At 47.4% G+C, this 17,567-nt stretch overlaps 1 protein-coding gene across 10 annotated transcripts in view; it reads right to left on the reverse strand.

The window, feature by feature from the left end:
- SGSM2 (small G protein signaling modulator 2) overlaps window positions 1–17,408 on the reverse strand; it is a 35,920-nt gene extending 18,512 nt beyond the window's left edge. For 9 of the 10 annotated variants that reach the window (XM_030288155.4, XM_030288154.4, XM_030288152.4 and 6 more), the window contains exons 1-4: window positions 17,259–17,408; window positions 10,904–10,979; window positions 2,879–3,041; window positions 957–1,118 (exon numbers count right to left, since the gene is read on the reverse strand). In XM_030288155.4, coding sequence (XP_030144015.4) covers window positions 957–1,118; window positions 2,879–3,041; window positions 10,904–10,979; window positions 17,259–17,315 — 458 coding nt within the window. In that variant the 5' untranslated portion in view covers window positions 17,316–17,408. The remainder of the gene's footprint in view (window positions 1–956; window positions 1,119–2,878; window positions 3,042–10,903; window positions 10,980–17,258) is intronic. The other variant, XM_072916867.1, reaches the window with a different exon arrangement.
- Between the last annotated feature and the right edge of the window lie 159 nt (window positions 17,409–17,567).

Consider the following 17,567-nt stretch of genomic DNA (forward strand, 5'->3'; position numbering starts at 1 on the left):
TCCATTCTCTTCCTTTTAGTGGCAAGATCCATAATGAAAACAAAGCTGATGACAAGGAAAACAGTAACACAAACTTGGAAAATACTGTGAAATTTGCTCTTGCTTTGCCCTTAGCTCTCATCCTTGTTCAGACCCATTGGCTTTGGATGGACAAGAATGTGTTGCCAGTGCAGAACAACAAGAGCACCCCTGCCAGCAAACTTCCTTTCTGGGTCCACACCAAGCTTCAAGGTCCCTTCCTTTCTCTTTTTATGGGAGGCTGTCCTCAGTGTGCCCCATTCAGTCTTCTGTATCGTGGGTTATGAGAGGGCAGGAAGGATAGGAGTTGAAAGCCACTCCTTGGCAAACCACAGCTGATGCTGGGCAGCAGGAAGCAAGAACAGAACTGAGAGGATTCATCTTTGCCTCTTAAGGAGTCCGTGGGGAATACATTAATAAAACATTGATACTCTTCTCTGCTTTTGCAAGGGAAGACTTTCACTTCACACAAAGCTTGATTTTTCTAAAAAGGAAACATGATTTAAAGAACCTGTTTTCACAACCCTAAGGTTTTATGTCACTAGCTCCTCCTGTTCTAATTCTCCTTTCTTTCATCTATATAAGGCATTTTCCTCCCTGACATCCTAAGTTCCAAAGGATTATTTTCAACTCATGAACTATTAGAAGATATTTCTATTCCACTAAGGTCCAGGTCCCATTACAATATGGGCACCTAAGGCACTTGAAGTTAGGTTTATAGCTGATTTCTGGAAAGCTGAATGCTTGTTAATGTTTTTTGTAAGCCTGTCAATGATGAAAAACTAAAGTACATTATTTTCTAAATGCCTATGTAACTGGTTTTCATGTTACCAGAAGCCTGCATCACAAGGCTTTGCCAAAGACTTTTGATGGAATCCCTTGCTCCAGACACCTAAATGCAGTCCAACAAATCCCTGTGCTTCTGCTGCTGTCCTTACCTGCAGTTATCAACAATGTACTGCACAATCTTGTCCAGCACCTTCTCAATCAAGGCTGTCCGAACCCAGATGTGCTTGATGGCCTGAGGTGTCAGGACAGGTGTTTTGCTTGTGGTTGATCCCTGCCTTTTGAGGGGTTCCTGCCCATTTGGCTGATTTTTCCTGCAAAAGTTGATAAAATAAAAGTAGTCAGAATTTGCTCTTTTTGATGACAGCTCCATCACCTAGTGAAACCCATCCTCCTGCACCAGGTAACAGAGTGCAGCTTCAGGAGAAAGGTGGCTACAAAGCACAGGGGCACATGCCTTGGCTCTGCACACACTGCCCCAGGCTGAGGGGACAGGAACCTCCTCAATGTCTTTTCCAGAAAACTTCCCCCTTAAAATAGAAGAAGATTCCATTTTGCCTCAGTGAGGAAAGAAACCCTGACATCTTCAGGTTCTTTGCCAGCACTTGGGTTCCCTGTCAGAAACTGTTCAGTTACACAGAGTTAATACATTTGTTTGGGGCAGTTTGGGTGAGATCTGTAATTCCACAGGGTTCCAGGTCCTACAAGAGGCCATGCCAGCATCCCTACAGGCAAGGAAGACACGTGACACCACCAGAACAATTTGGGTGTTTAACTACATCCCAAACAGGGGTTTTCTTAAGCCACAGCCTCAGGAACGGTTAGGCTGTTACAGCCCTTCTGTCTCATTCCATACATCCAGCAGAGTGAGTCCACCCCCTGCAGGATTTCTCAATAGTATCTTTTCTGTGTGTATTTTCTACAGCACTTAAATTTTGTGGCTATTAATAGCTGAAAAACACACAAAATTTGTCCAAGAGAAACCAAAGAATTTAAGTTCATTTGCACCTCTCTGTTAGAGGATACAACCAAAGTTTTCTGGTGGTTAGAGGGGTGCTTGTGTAGGCTCTTAACCAGGAGAGAGCCTGGTGAATTCAGTAGAAAGCATCCTTCTTCCCAACATTTAAAAAACTAAACTTAATAAAATCCCTGTCTGTATCAGTAGGGCAAATTAAAAATATAAAAAAAATAGGTACATATCTGTCAAAAACTACGTAACAAAGTCTGATAATTATAAGTCTAATAAAGATAAATGTCAGAAAATGACACAGAGATATAAGTGCTAATTTAAATAATTGTCAGTAATTAAAGACAAGCTGTCTCAGCAAAGCCCTTCTTTACAGCAAATTGATCAGAGGCTAAATGTTCCTACGATGTGCAAAGAGTTCTCAGGGCTCAGCAGTGTCTACAAACAGAATTAAAAATGCTCTTGTCCTGAGCCTATAAGACAAAACACTCATGCACTGTGATTCCATCTATAGAACCACACGGAAAATTTTAACTTTGCTACTCACCACCAGCAAGAAGTCTTTCAGTAACCTCAATGCTTGACTCCAGGATTCTGATGTGCTTAAGTCCGTATGTAATGAACAGCTTTCCTGTAACATCCTTCTTCCCACCACTCTTTGTATCCATTAATTTAACTGTTTCTGCTATGATACCTAGAAATTTGTTCCTGGTTTGCAGGAGCATGCCAAAACAGCTTTTCCAGTATGTCTGTTCTCGAGTTCCTCCTTCCATCCCCTCTCTTCCCACCAACAGTCCTAGCTGGTCCACCATCCCAGGCTGTGAGCCCTCTCTGAAATCACCACTAACTAGTCACTTCTATGGCTGTGTGTGGGCCGAATGTGCTCCTCTGCTGTACTGAGAAGCAAAATGAAACACCAAAGCCTCAGTGCCCCATCTCTGTCCCTTTGCTCACTGCCAGCTTGATCAGACACAAACATCTCCAGGCACTGACAAGACAAAGCTGCATCACCCGAGACAAGCCCCAGTGCACTCACAGGGCAGTCTGTGCCCCAGCACGCCGCAACACACCCTGCATCGACCTGGCTGATAAACAGCTCAGCCTCACCTGCTCTCCACCTGCTGCTGCAGCTCCTGCACCTTCTTGCACACGTCTCCAGCTATGGCACAGGTCTTGCCCACCTTGGTGAAGAGCGCGGCCACCTTGTCGGTGCGCAGGAAGCCAGCAGCTCTGCGCTTCAGCATGTGCAGCAGGCACGCCTCCACCACACCTGTGGGAAGGGGACAGAGCGTTAGGGGCCCGCCTGCCTGCTGCCTCCTCCTCGGCCAGCACCACCCGCTCGCTGCCCCTGGGCAGCCGTGGGTCAGGAACAGAGCTGAGGGGACACAGTCAGACAGGAACTCAGAACTGGGTGACATCAGCACGTGTCTAAGCTGCTGCTGCTATGAGCACCTGGTGAAGTACAGATAATGGCAGTATATGAACCGCAATCTCTGAGTGTTTTCACCCCACTTTACATGTGCCACACAGAACCACCTATCATTCCCTGATGGACACCAGTAAAATACTGCACTGCACTATGGCAGCCTTGCAGGACTGCAGCAGAATCTATCCAGCTCTCCTGTAACCTGCTGCAGGGCAAGGAAATGGGAAATACAAATTAAATCAACCACAACAAATCTAAACAAAAAAGTACGCCTTCCTTGTCTATCAGCTTCTGAAGTGAGGCTGCAGATGACTCACAGAGTCGTACAAAGGGATGAAGAACAGACCAGTTCATTCACAAGCAAGGGGAAAGACCCAGCTCTGTGTGCCCAGGGCAGGGCAGCCTTCACAGAGCTCTGAGTGCAGCACTGCAGGGCTCTCTGTGCTGGGGGCAGCAGGCAGCTCCCCACCTCAAATACTGCTTACAGCAACAAATGACACTCCATCTGCTCTGACACCCAGCAGCTCTTTTTGAGAGAAGGCAGTGTTTCTTGCACTTCATGCCAAACACTGTCAGGTGATGAGCATTTCCTGAAGACTCCTCTCCTTACTGTACTTGAAGGCTCCAAATCCCATAACACCTGAAAGCCTACACCTGAAAAAGACCTGTCTTCACTCTTTGGACCCTGAAAACTATCCTGAGTCCTAGGCTGGCCTGGGGTCACACAGAAACAGCTCCTGTTGAACCCTGAGGGGCTACCCCAGGGTACAGCGCAGGGAATGCCATAGCACTGCCAGGGAAGGAAAATCCGTGCAGGGAATGCCATAGCACTGCCAGGGAAGGAAAATCCGTGCAGGGAATGCCATAGCACTGCCAGGGAAGGAGCACCCATGCAGGGAATGCCCCAGAACCGCGGGTGGCACAGGGACAGGGAGTGATGACAGCACGGACAAGTTCTGCACAGCACGGTCTAGCTCCTGTCTAGCAACCATCACAACAGCTCTTAACCCAGCACCTGTTTTGCTCTGTCTTTCAATTAGAAATAAAGAAAAAAGAAAAGCAGCTTTCCAGATGCCTGGAGCAATGCAGCAATTTGATTCCAAATCTAAGATGAAGCAACCTGCCTTTAAAAATAACTGCAAAGAAGTGCATTGCTGTTGCTTAGGAAACAGACTCTCTTCCCACCCTCACCACTTTTTTTTTTTAATTTCTTTAAAACAATAAAATATTAATGAAACAAATTTAGTGAAAAGCACAGCAGGCACAGCTTTAATTATTAATAAATGCTGCAGCTGCCACTGAGGACAATTTCCCCAGTGACTATCCCTAGAGCCCCAGTATTTAATTATTCCATTGTGACATTTCTCATCACAAGAACTTGGGTAAGATCAGTCCCTAGCTACCTATAATGCACACACAGGGGTCCATCTGCAAGGGGCAGACACTGGAATTTGCTGCTGGATTGCCTCAAAATGTATTTTCCACAGGACAAGAGATTAACACACGTCCAGTTCTATGTGTAAGGAACCCTTGGTGGGGGGGCAGGTTACAGCCCAGCCTGTGTGACCCTCAGGTCACTTCATTCTCCTACACTTCAACCCCAGACTGAGACTAACAGCGCTGGCTGTCAGCACTCTTCTCTCCAGGCTCCTTTCTACACAAATTATTCCAGAACAGCTGGAATACATTCACATCTGACTTGATCTGAATGTGCTTGCAAATACACCGTGGCTTTTATCCAATTAAACTACAAAACATGCAAGCAGGGCAGCACATCTTGCGACACAGATGCCATCCCATTCCAAGCCAGGGGACCGTGTGGATGCCACCCTGGTGGCACAGGACAGCAGCAAGGATCCCTCCCACCCATGAGAATGGCACAGCAGGGAGGGAGCAGCTCCCTGGCAGAGCCCCCAGGGCTTCCCTTTGGCTCTGTGTCCAAGGCAGGCACCGCTCCCACTGCACCTTGCCAGCATCGCCCACAGCCAAGCTTAGTCAGAGAGGAAATGTAACACATCCTGAACAAACTGGCACAGCAGGCGCCTCAAGCTGCAGCACCTTTTAAAAGGCAGGAGAGGACCTTGGCCGTGGTGCTGTTTGATAAACCAAAACCAGGTGAACCCTGGGAGTTACAAACTGCACAGCTCAGACTGCTGCCTGAAGAGACAACACAAACTATTTCAGGGGTTACAGTACAAGAACCTTTGGGAAATGGGGTTATTTACCCATTTCTGGGAAAATGAACCATTTTTCCCTTTTTGGAATCTGACAGTTGAAGAAAACCTAAAAAGAGATGATTCAGCTGTTTCTGGAGAAACTGCTAACATCAAAAAGCATCACTGGGTGGTTTTGTGTACACACAGGTAGTTTGTACACATGCTGTTGGCAACAGGTATGTGTGCACATTACTGCACAGCCCAGTGTGATCCTGAGCCTGCCTGCTGTCACTGTACCTACAGCAAACACATACAAAAACTGACCAAATAAAAGGCAGCAACTCATCACATGCAGTGGAACAGCAGCTCTGCACTGGGAATAAAGCAGCACAGCTCAGGTAATTCCCTTGTACGGTTCAGCTGACAGCAGCCATCTAAAAATTCATTAACTCCAGACAGTTTTGAGGAACATTCTCTGCAGTATTCACTGCTGAATTTAATTAAGTGCAGATATGTTATTGATTTACAGTTCAAATAATCACAGTGCCCACCAAGCTTTAGAAAATGTCGCTTTTTTATGACTTCACCACAGCTACTTCTTCCAGGGTCAGGTGAACAGGTTCGGTTTTGTCCTTTTTTGGCTCTGTGAAAATTGTGACATGACTTAATGGACTGCGAAATGAAAGTTCTGGGGTTGGAAGAGTGGTGAGCAGAGAAAAGAAGGCCTGTGGAAGGATTATTTATGGGGTGTACTGAGCAGATGAGATTTTCCTTAGACAGGAAGAAATGCTGCAGCTAAATACCTTGTTTTCATGGAAACTGTGCACAGGGAATTGAATTCATGAGGCTGAAGAAATTAAAAATAAGTGAAAAGAGGAGGATGATAAAGAAGCCATCAGATGCTCATGATCTCCAGCTGATGTTGCTTTATCCTAATCACAGATCTGCCCAGTTTGGAACCAGTTTTCTTGCCCAGTTCCAGCCTGCTGTGTCACTGGACATGCACACCGAGCAGGGGAGAGGCTGGTACCCGAATGCAAAGGGCTGCAGAGGACACATCCAAACCTGCTCCTTGTTCACCTTGTCCACCTCAACTCAACCTGCTTGTGTTGGGCTGTGCCACAGAACATCCTATGTTCAATAATTCCCTAGAAAATAATTTTTTAAAAATATCTAAATGGACAATTCCCCATTCTAAAGTGGCTGGGAAACTTCAGAGCTGAAATGTGGTGACTGCTCCTCTTTAAAATTGTGATCATTAAGCTTCAAGGATCTCAGCAACCTTCATAAAACAGAAGTGTTTTCATTAAACACTGTTAAGGGTAAATCAAAATTACTGAAGTTTCTCTAAATATTGAAAATTATCCAATTTGATGACCCAGGATCAAAACAAAATGCTTAGCAGGGTTCTCTAAAAAGCACAAGAAATTTTATTTCACTTCTCAAGCTAAAAACACATGCAGTTCAAAAACTGCTTCATTTCTCATCAGAGCTAGTATTAACTCTGGTTTTTTTCCTCCCCACCACAGCACACCACTCATTAATTTAAGCATCATCTTTGGAGCACAATCAAAAACCTTCTAAATGTGCATGAAAAAATATTTGCCTCCCTCCAATTATGATCATCTCTGGTACACTCTCTGGGTTAATGTGTTTATCAAGTGAGGTAGAATCTCTGTAAACTATTTTTTAAGCATTATTCATAATTGAAAATGTTTGTTTCCCAAATAGGAGCAATAATACAGGGAGACTTTTGTTTGTGAGAGATCTACATTTCCATAGCAGATAATCTTCATTTTTTAAAAAAATATCAATGCCAAGGGTAGAAAGCAAAAATAACTAAGATGATAAACTGTCATGTTGGACAATGTTATTTACATCTGTTTCTACAGAGGTTACATTTCCGTGAGGTAAGGAAAAAAGAGAAAACCAAATTCTTTGTTTTCTGTCAAATATGAATATGGTGCTATTTAGAAGCCTCAAGGCAATCAGCTAAAAATCCCAACGCATAAGACATCTCTTCCTAATGGGGCTGATTTTCAGAGAATTGGAATGCTGTCACTCCAGCTGAAAATGATGGGAACAAGATTGTGTTTTCTTTCAAACACAATTAACTTTGTGCAAAATGGGATAACGAGTCATCCCAAGACCAGTGAAGAAAACAGGCTCATGACTAAGCCCACTGCTGTGGTTAACCCTGGGTCATCAGCAGTGAGACTGCCAGGCACTCCTGCACTCAGACACCAACCCAGCTCCAATGACCCTGGATTGCTGATCCAGGAGTCACCAGCCATATTCATGCTCCAAGGATTCCTGGTTTTCCACTGCCAGCACGGGTGGAGACTCATCCATGACCCCAGCTGAAGCTCTTGGATTGTGCTCCTACAGATGTGTAAGGCTCTAACATTCCAGACTTAACAGATCTCAGCAAATCCAGCCACACGAGTGCTTTCCTACTGTCCCACCTCCAGAACGAACCAGTGTTCATCTGCCCTAGGAGGCCAGGAAGGAGCTGTTGAACCGTTCGATACAAAGCCCAATCTAATTACGTGTTTTACACATTCATTAATGACAACCCTGTCACACACTGGATTGGCTCTAAACTGTGAAGAGGACCCAAGAGCCACTCTGATTCTCAGAACACACCAGTCCTTTTGCTGTGAACAGATACTCGGGGACACAGATCTATTTCAAGAACAATTCTCTCTACTTATTTTTGAAGAAGGAAGCATCTCACACTGGTGACTATCCAAGTCTAGATGCCCCAGGGCTCTGTGAAAGGAGGCTGCAAGGGATGGATACGGGCCCACACATCAGATCTCGAGTGTGGAATTACAGCCTGAAGCACAGACACCTCAGAAGCACTTGTGGGTGATAGCTCTCCCTGCCCTGTTTCTGAGCGCAGTAAGTGCTCATGCAGTCCTGATGTACGCTGACACTGCAGGAGAGCAGAGGCACCAGCACAAGACACAAATGCCAGCTCAGGAGTGCTTCAGAAAAGCAGGCATGGAGTCAGGCTCTGACTGGCACAGCCTGACACAAGTCAGGACTGTATTTGATTCTCTATGAGTGAAGGGAGCGCAGAGAAGCTGAAGGAGCTGCTGTGCAGCTCACAGGAGCACCCAGGAGAACCTGCACTGAGAAGAAGTGGTACAGTAACACTCCCCTAGCACCCGGCACGTCGTGCTTCTAGACCTGCAAGTCACCCACGCAGAAGGATGGACCCTGCAGAGCTGGCCAAGGGCACCCCAGCACTGCATGGAGCTGTTTGTGCATGGACCTCCTCAACCACCACGTCCAGAGCCACCAAAGGGCTCACAGGCTGCTCAGCTTTCAGAGAAGACTGGGCTGGCAGTAGAGCAAGCCAGCACTTGGCTGTGCTCAGGCAAGTGTCCCTTCTCTCTGGGTCGGCAGATGTCTGCTTCAAGGCCTCAGGCCACCTCTCTGATGTATATTCACACAGAGAAAGCACCAAGGACTGCTTACTAATGGGAATTCATTACCTCCCAAGCTCCCCCGGGCAGGCACCACATCATTCTTTTGTTTGAAGGGCTGCACATATGACTAAACACAGCCACAGACCCCATACAAACACCTTCAGTTAATATTCATACCCAGTTCTGCAGTCAAGCCCTCTCACCTTTCCCAGTGCATGACTGGGCAGATCGTGATGTGGTTTTGTTCTTATCTTTTTAAGATCTGTGTTGTTTAAGCACAGCATTACCCAGAAAAAAACCCAGCTGTTTTCATCAGTTAATAGGATAAGAAAAGCAATACGCATAATGGGGATGGAAAAAGAAAAAGTTGAGGTTAATGCAGCTAAATCAACGGCCTGGCTCATCCCCTAGGGCTGAGCCAGCCGAGCTTCCTCTGCTCCTCTAGGAGAGGCTCTCTGCTCCTCTTCTCTGCATCAATTCCAGGCTCTGCAGCAAAGATCCTCAACAAATCTATCAGGACTGAGCAGTAATGTAGCACCCAGAAACAGCAAATGTTCTCCTTGGGTTCAAAAGGGGCAAAGTATTTTTGGTCTGTAAGTCTGGTCTAGACACAGTTTTGGAACAGATCTGGAAGGCAAAGATTATTCAATGACACTGAAGGAAAGGAAAACCAACTCTCCATAACCCACCTGAATACTATGGTGATTAGCTTATAGCATGAGGAATTCAGGATTATTTCATTTACTATGCTCAAAATATTATTCAAAGAGAACAAACTACTAATACTAATTTCAAAGTAGATATTGGAAATGTAGAGATCATCTGGGTAACCATGTGTGAGGCATTCATGAATAAACCCTGTTTGCAGTATGAAGCTGACTTAAACAAGCTTTTTAATTGCTTCAAGCAGCAGGTTACTGTCAGACTAAAGGTGGGCAGTTGCACAGAAAAGGCTCAGGCAGCTTTTGGACAAACACTGTAGGTGTAACCTGGAAACCCTGTGAATACACCTGCTCTCCTTCTTCCAGAGCACCCAGGCAGAGTCCTCCTGGTTACAAATCCCTCCTGCTGGATGAGCACAGCTGCCAGCACAGAGGCACCATTCCTCAGGCCAGCAAGGGTGGCACAGAGCTGGAGCATTTCCCAGGACAAGGGGCACATGACATTTAATTGGCACTTTCAGCCACCTCAGACCTAGGGCAGCTACGGACTGATGCAGAGAGACCCTGAAATCAGCCATCATGTATTTAAGAGGCTCTTGCTAAACTCAGCCTAGCAGGAGAGTAAAATGATTCACAAGAATTCTATATTTATAATGAAGATTCGCCAAAAATGACTCATGTACTGAACCAATCTAATTTTAAATAGAAGGGAAAAACCTCTTGAAGAGTCACACGAAACTGGAGTGGGGGAGGGAAGAGAACTGTACACACAGGAGAGCACCAGCCAGGAGCTGTTAGCCAAATCTGCTGGAAGGGATTTCTCCATTCACTCAGCCAAAGAACAGAACATTCAGCTTCACCTTCTTCTGGTTTAGAGTTAATCAAGCCTCTGTTCAAAGCAGCAGCAGGCTGGAGTCCTGCTTTAGGACAGGTAGGATTGCTGGGCAATAATGAGGCAGCTCAGTGCAGAGGTTATTCAAACCACGAAGAATTCAGAACACAAAACCAACTGCAATCACAGTAGGAGGATGAGAGAAGTATGAAGACTTTAAAGTATTCCTAATTTTGGCCAAGCAGAGTCTAACAGAAACAGCTGCCACCCATCACCTGTTACACCAACAATGCAGCACAGCTTCCAGGACAGGATTCCAGGACAAGATTCCAGGAACAGAGAGTAGGCAGACCACACTGGGAGCTCCCTGGAACACACAGCCAGCCTCCAGCAAGGCCACCTGTCATCTTGGCTGGGTACTTGCATAATGACACTTTAGTAAGAGCTACTTTAAAATTTGTAATGCAAACACACACGTAGCAAATACAGAGGTGAAATGGACCTGAACACCATGATATCTAATATCTAAATCCCTGCATTTACCTCTGACAGCAGAGAAAATAAATGCCTAGAGGAAAAGTAAGGTTAGGTAACAATAGCTCTTCTGCGTGACATTTACCACATAAGGCGATGATGTGACTGCTGTCTTCATGTACAAATTTCCGGGTGACAGCTTCTTCCATGATCTGCTTTACCTACAATGAATAGAGAGAAATGATTGTATGAGCCCAACAAAATCAGCACAGCACTTGGGAGTTTCAGTTTCAACCACTGCTTGCCCCTTCCCCCTCACCAACAGACTAACAATTCCCTCATCACATTTTGCAGGGAAGAATGGATTTCAGGAGGGAAGGCACAAACAAACCTAAGGGGCTTACAACAGCATGAGGAAACCTCTGGCAGAACAAGGACAGGTCTGTTTGCGGTGTGCCCCTGTAAAAGGCAGGTTTCAGTGTGCCCACAGTACCCTCCAGAGAACTTCTCCAGCATAAGTTTTGAAGAGCTGTGAAAGACTTCTTATATGATTCATCCTTGGCCTTCACACAGTCTCTTCTGCTCATGAATCCAGACTGTGTCGCTACGTCCCATTTCCACTTGTGCATTCTGCTCTTTTTCAAGCACAAAGCATCCCTGAGCGACACAGGCACACATTCCGAGAGAAGTTTAGGGCCACCTTCCCCCTACCTGGGAAACATGCAACATGCCACAGCAATTACAAATTATGCCTTCAAACCTCTGTTGCACAAGACAGTATACAAAATTATTACAGTACCTTCAGATAAGGCAGCGCCTTCAGTTTTCACTTCCAGACACGATTTAGCAATTGTAGCAAATAAAATTACACTTATCACACTTTTTAATTATTTAAAACAAAGTTCCTTTCCAGTTTCAGGGCTAAAGATGTGCCAAGCTCCAGAGGGAAATCATTGCAAATTACTGACTTTCAAAAACTAAAGAAGAAACAGACAATTCTTACAATGAGGCTCTTGGCAAGCGGCTGTAGTCACCCTTGTTCATCTGCCAGTGATTTCTCCCCAACAGCTTCCTCAGCCTGACACTACATGAAACCTCATTGGTTTCCAACTCATCACCAACTCATTTATCAGACACTCATTTCCTCCTGGCCATGGAGAGCTTGCTCTCTTCCATATACAAATTAGCCATAATTTTTGACTTCTCTCATTTGTGAGCTACAATTACAGGGTTATGACATTCTGACTAAACGTATGCCAATTCACTTTCTATATATGAAAGTAAGTGCTACCATGGCAGAAGACTCAACCAGACACTCTATTCTTCCAACATTTAGAGCTAACTGGGTACCACTTCACAGCACTGGCACGTCCCAAGGTTTTGAGCCTTTCCCCTCAGTGCTGGGCCAGGAGAGGCTGCAGGTGCAGCGCGCCATCGACAGCTGGGCGCTGCAGATGCCTGTGGAGGTGCCTTCTCCGGTTTGAAGGGCTTCCTCCTCCAGCAAGACCATCTGTGAGACCAATTCTGGATGCTGTAATTAAACATCCCCTCCCCCAGAAATCATCTTGGGGCCTCTGTGCCCACTCCTACACCCCCAGCCCGGCTGGCAGCAGGCTGCAGCTCTGGCACTTGCTGCACGAGCCTTTCAACACATGGCATTTGCCTCGCTCCAAATTCTGGATCAAGTGGATCCTCCAGAATTTGTGCTCCTTATCAAACAGGAGCCCTCTGAGTTGTGCAGAAAACACTGGAGGGGGAAAAGGAAACATGTAAGAGGCTTTGAAAGTAGAACCTGTTTTGTAGCTGAGGATTTCAAAACAAGTCTTTTGCACTTTATAAAACCTGGCTCCCTGCTCACACCTGAGGCCGGACAATATAAACTTTGAGCCAGGCAATTTTGTTTCCTTCCTGTGGCTTTTCTGACATGGCTGTTAGCACTTAGGACCTCACAGTGAAGCAGGTGGAGGGGTAAAAGGGTATGAAGGGAGAAGCAGAGGAGTGAGGAGGTCTCGTGAATGGGCACTCACATCTGGATTATCCTGTGTAATCAGCAATCCTTTGGCACAGTTTCAGTCACAGTTTCTGTCCTGCAGCAGAGTCACTATGCTGGCAGGCAGTCACACCAGCCTGTGCACATGTAACTCAAGGTCACAGACATGACTTCAGGACTGCAGAACATGAAGTCAGTCTCAGCATCCCAGAGAACATTAACTGGAATTCAAATCCTAACAACAGGGAGGAAGAGTCGTTTTGAGGAGCAAAAGCTCAAGTGCTCAGCAGCTAATTCATTGCTACCACACATTTCCCAGGCACACCCCAATCAGCTCAGTACGTTATTTAGACCACAGTCAATTAAAATTTTAAGTGTATAAAAACTGAGAAAGAAAAGTGTTTCCAATTCAATAATCAACCCTACTTTTCTAGAGCAGCACCAGCCAGTGTCTCTCAGAATTTCAACCCCAGCCTCCAAAGCTAAGGACACAGAGCAGGCTCTCTGTGTGTTCCCCACTGCCACTGGATGCCAAACAAGCTCCGTGCATTTTCTGGAGAGTGACTGAATGCTATTAGAAAAGATTTTTAAGGCATAGACAGGATATGAGAAGATTCAAAAGCTGGAATGCAATGTTCTTCAATCCCACGTCATCCCTCACGTAATTCATGGATGCTCCAGGCAAGGAGCTGAAGCAAGTGTTTCTGCTCAAATGGAACACAAGCTTTTTTTTTGCTTGTTTCCTTAATTCCCTTGCGATATTGCACAGCTCTTCATAGGGGATTCTGCTGCTTTGTCTCTGTTTTCGGGAGGCACGTGACAATGGAGCTTTTTGAGCACAAGCCTCCACACACACCCACTGGCAGCTACCAGCAGACCTGACCAAACTGCAAATTAATCTCATTAAGAGAAACACCACCACCTGCCCCCAGAGGGAAGGAATCTGCCGGCCTACACCTGTGTTTGTGTGAGGGATGGAGGGCTGCTCCCAGAGCTGTGCAGGTGGGAGGGAGCGTGGGGCCAGCTGTGACAGGCTCAGGTCCCTGTTCCCTGTGCCTCCCCTGCAGAACAACACGAGCCACTGATCCCAGCCAGGCTCTTGTCCGGAGCTGCCAGGTGGCAGAGACACCGCGAGCACGCGTGTCACTCGGTGTCACTCGGTGTCACTGTCCCTGCACCAGCTGCACAGGAACCGCATCAGCCACAGCCACGGGGACACCTGCTCGCCCTGGAAAAGCTGCCAACCCTGAGAGCAGGGACAGGAAAGCTCTGCCTACCCAGGTAAAGATCCCAGCGCTTGAGGAGCACAGAAGATTCTGGTGGCAGCATTATACACATAAAGCACAGAAAATTCCCCAAAGAGAAGATGCTCAGCACTTGCAGCATCTTCTAGTGGACCACTGCTCTGACTTTCTCCCACCTCCTACAATGGCTAAAACTTTCAGAGGCAGTCAAACACTGAACACACATCATAATCCATGGATTATTTATTAAGTTTCACTCAAGAAATACATAAGAGAAATACCTTTATGTTTTATTTTAAAAAAACTTATAATAAGGAAACTTTAAAAGTGGTAAAGAAGAATGCTCATAACATACCTCAATAACCAGGAGAACAGTTAAAGCCTACACATTTATTCCTCAAAGGAGAAAACCTAATGTCCCCCATCCTTATCTTCTTCAGCTTGTGCAGCTACTGCTCACCTCCTTTATTGACAGCTCCTGCTGCACTGACTCCTTACTCCTGATGAAAGACTGGTAGTGTAATAAAAGCTGTTCAATAACTATTACACTTCTGCTCAGAAGTCCTTACATTCCAGTTGCAAGTTGAGCAATTGAGTTTCTGAAGTGCTCTGAAATCGTTCAGGGTAGAACTGCTAAGGTTATTGTTAACCTGTTTGTTTCACAGCTAGAAAGTACTGTTTAAATCCAGAAATGGCAAAACCCTCCATTTCAGGAGGCAAAAGGAAATGGCCAGAGAAAAAAGCCTGTTTTATGGGTCTGCTTGTCACAACAGATTTTCCTGCAGAGAGAGATAAATGCTTGAAATGTGAACTTCCAAGCGGCCCCAGCATGAATCCCAGCAGTTACATTTTCAAAACACATTACATGTCTTCCTTTCTGTGAGAGCCAACAAAATACATTCCCTACTAAGGGAATGGGAACTGAAAGTCCATCTGAGAAAAAGCAAACAGCATTAAATTTCCCAAAGGAAAAATGCAGAAGTTTTAGCTGAGGGACTGAGGCAAAATACACTAAACACTTTGCACCATGTGACTTTGGAGATAACTGCTCTATACTTTGCAAAGACAACTGAATTTTACCAGGCTTGGTGGAACAGCCCACAGAAAGAATCCATTGCCTATGAACTCCTTTGGCTATTGAGGTTACAGGAAAATCACTCAACAGGAAATAAGAGTCTGGGTTTAGAGGATAAGGGAAGGGGACCAGGGCTCAGAGAACAGACATGGACGTGGAGTCAGGTTTTCCCAGCAAGCAGACAGAAGTGGCTGTCTGAAGTCACACATGATAAAAAACAAGGCTGAAAATTCTATTGGGAAAAGTTACATACAGTCATTAAGGGCAGCATTATCTGGTGGGCGGTTACTACTGGCTTGTGTTCAGTTCCTGCCTCCGTCAATTGATTATTGAAGACAAATAAAATCTCCATCTCAGCGTCACCAATGCCACCTGAGCCATTTTTTTACTGTGAGCACAGAGAGGGGCCCTAACACAGGTCTGTGAAGGCACAGGTGAGGGCTGCTACCTCAACCTGCTTATAATCAACAGAGGCTCTCGTGGCTATTTTAGACTGGAAAGCTCTGGCCAACCCTAAAAAGCCAAGCCACTCTAAGTGCTCTAAAAGAGCATCGGCTAGGACTTGGGAGAAGGAAAAAACAAATCGGAGACAAAAATGCAGATGACGCAGAAGGTACAAATAACACTTTCAAGCATTATTCAAGTAATTTAAAAACCAGAGTCCAATTAAAAACATTTTAGATACTTTAAAAACAAATTAGCCTCAGATTTTTTAATTACACGCCACTACTTCTCCTCAGCTTGAGCTGGCTTGGATCACGAAAATCCATTTCACTTTCCATCGCATGCATTAGCACAAGATTGCAATGTTCACACTTGGAAAACATTTATCAGATTTATTTATATATTTAAGCATTACTCAGGAGAGCAAGCGCACCCACTTCTAAATAAAACCTTACACTGCCTCAGCTCAAAGGTTCAAGCAGAAATTTCTAATCGAAGTGGCACGTTCGTGGCAGCATTCAGCAGGTACCACCCGCCCAGAGCCAGCTGCTGGCTGGGTCATCCCGGGACACAGTCCTGCTGCTCCACACAGAGCAAGACCATCCTTGACTGCCCTTCCCTCTCTGCCCCTTCCATGCTGCCTGCAACACCTGATGTGTTCTGATTCCAACATCACTGAGTACCAGGACACGGGAGTTGGGCTCAGGAACCTCGGCTACAACAACAACAACTTTACATCTGAACTTTGACGGCTCCTGCTGCTTCCCCAGCAGTGAACCGGGGAGGGGAAGGAGCAGGCACCTGTTTAAAATACTTGTTAGTGCTGTGATGGATAAGCATTACATCTTCACTTCGCTGCTGTGGAACAACTGACAGCTCACCACAGCCAGTGCCACAAAACCACAAAATGGGGAGAAATGGCCGCAGGGAACGCGCTCCAGAGGTGCCCAGGGTCCAGAGGTGCCCAGGGTCCAGAGGTGCCCAGGGTCCAGTGCTTGGCCAGCACCGGACCTCCTCCCCGCCCGGCAGGAGCTGCTCCACTGCCCGTCCTGCGGGGCTCCGGGCAGGGAGCACCGCCGAGCCGCTCCCTGCAGCCAAGGAGCGCCGTGCGAGGACCGAGCGGCACCGGCCCAGCCGCGGTGTGAGCCCAGGTGTGCCGCTCAGGTGCGGGGCTGGGCTCCGTGCGGACACAGGGCTCGGACTGCCCCAGCCCGGGCATGTCACACCGCTGTGTGCAGGAGCAGCCACCCAAATTAACCCTTCCCAGCACACAGGTGCCAGGCTCTGGCACCCGGCAGTCAGCTCGGCTCATCCACCTTAGAAATGTCGTTCTTATCTCCGATTTTCCCCCCAAAGCTCACAGTTAAGTAAAAACTCATAAAAAACGAGTACTACGTGAAACACTAACGCTGGGAAAGGGCGCGGGAGCCGCTGCCAGCCTCTGCCGCAGCAGGAGTCCCACGAGCGGCATCCCGGGTGCAGGTGCGCCCGGAGAACGAGAGCAGCGAGACACCGGGGCAGCGCGGGGCAGATCCGCGTCCTCGGCGGCAGCGCGGGCAGGCGGACGGACCCGCTCCCCGCCGAGGCACCGGGACGGGACCGGGACGGCACCGGGACGGCACCGGGACGGCACCGGGCCGCAGGGCGTTCCCCACGCGGCGTCCGCCGCGACCCGCGGCCCCCCGGGGCCGGAACCCGGAGCGCTGGCTGCCGCACAGCCCCGGGGCTCCCCCGCCGCCGCCCTCACCTCCTTCTTCACGTTCCAGAGCAGCCTGTCCTTCACGGCGTCCGCCGAGCAGCTCATGTTGGCGGGCCCGGGGCGCTCACAGCTCCCGACCCGGGCCCGCCGCCATCTTCACCGCGGCGTGACGTCAGCGGGCGGGGCGGGGGCGCAGCCCGGCCGCCAGGGGGCGCCGTGAGCGGGGAGAGCGCGGGGCCCGGGGGGACCGGGGGGGACAGAGGGGGACAGAGGGGACACGGACAGAGGGGACACGGACAGAGGGGGACAGGGGGACAAGGGAGGACAAGGGAGGACAAGGGAGGACAAGGGACAGAG

Source organism: Taeniopygia guttata, chromosome 19 (assembly GCF_048771995.1).
Source record: "Taeniopygia guttata chromosome 19, bTaeGut7.mat, whole genome shotgun sequence".
Taxonomy (NCBI): domain Eukaryota; kingdom Metazoa; phylum Chordata; class Aves; order Passeriformes; family Estrildidae; genus Taeniopygia; species Taeniopygia guttata.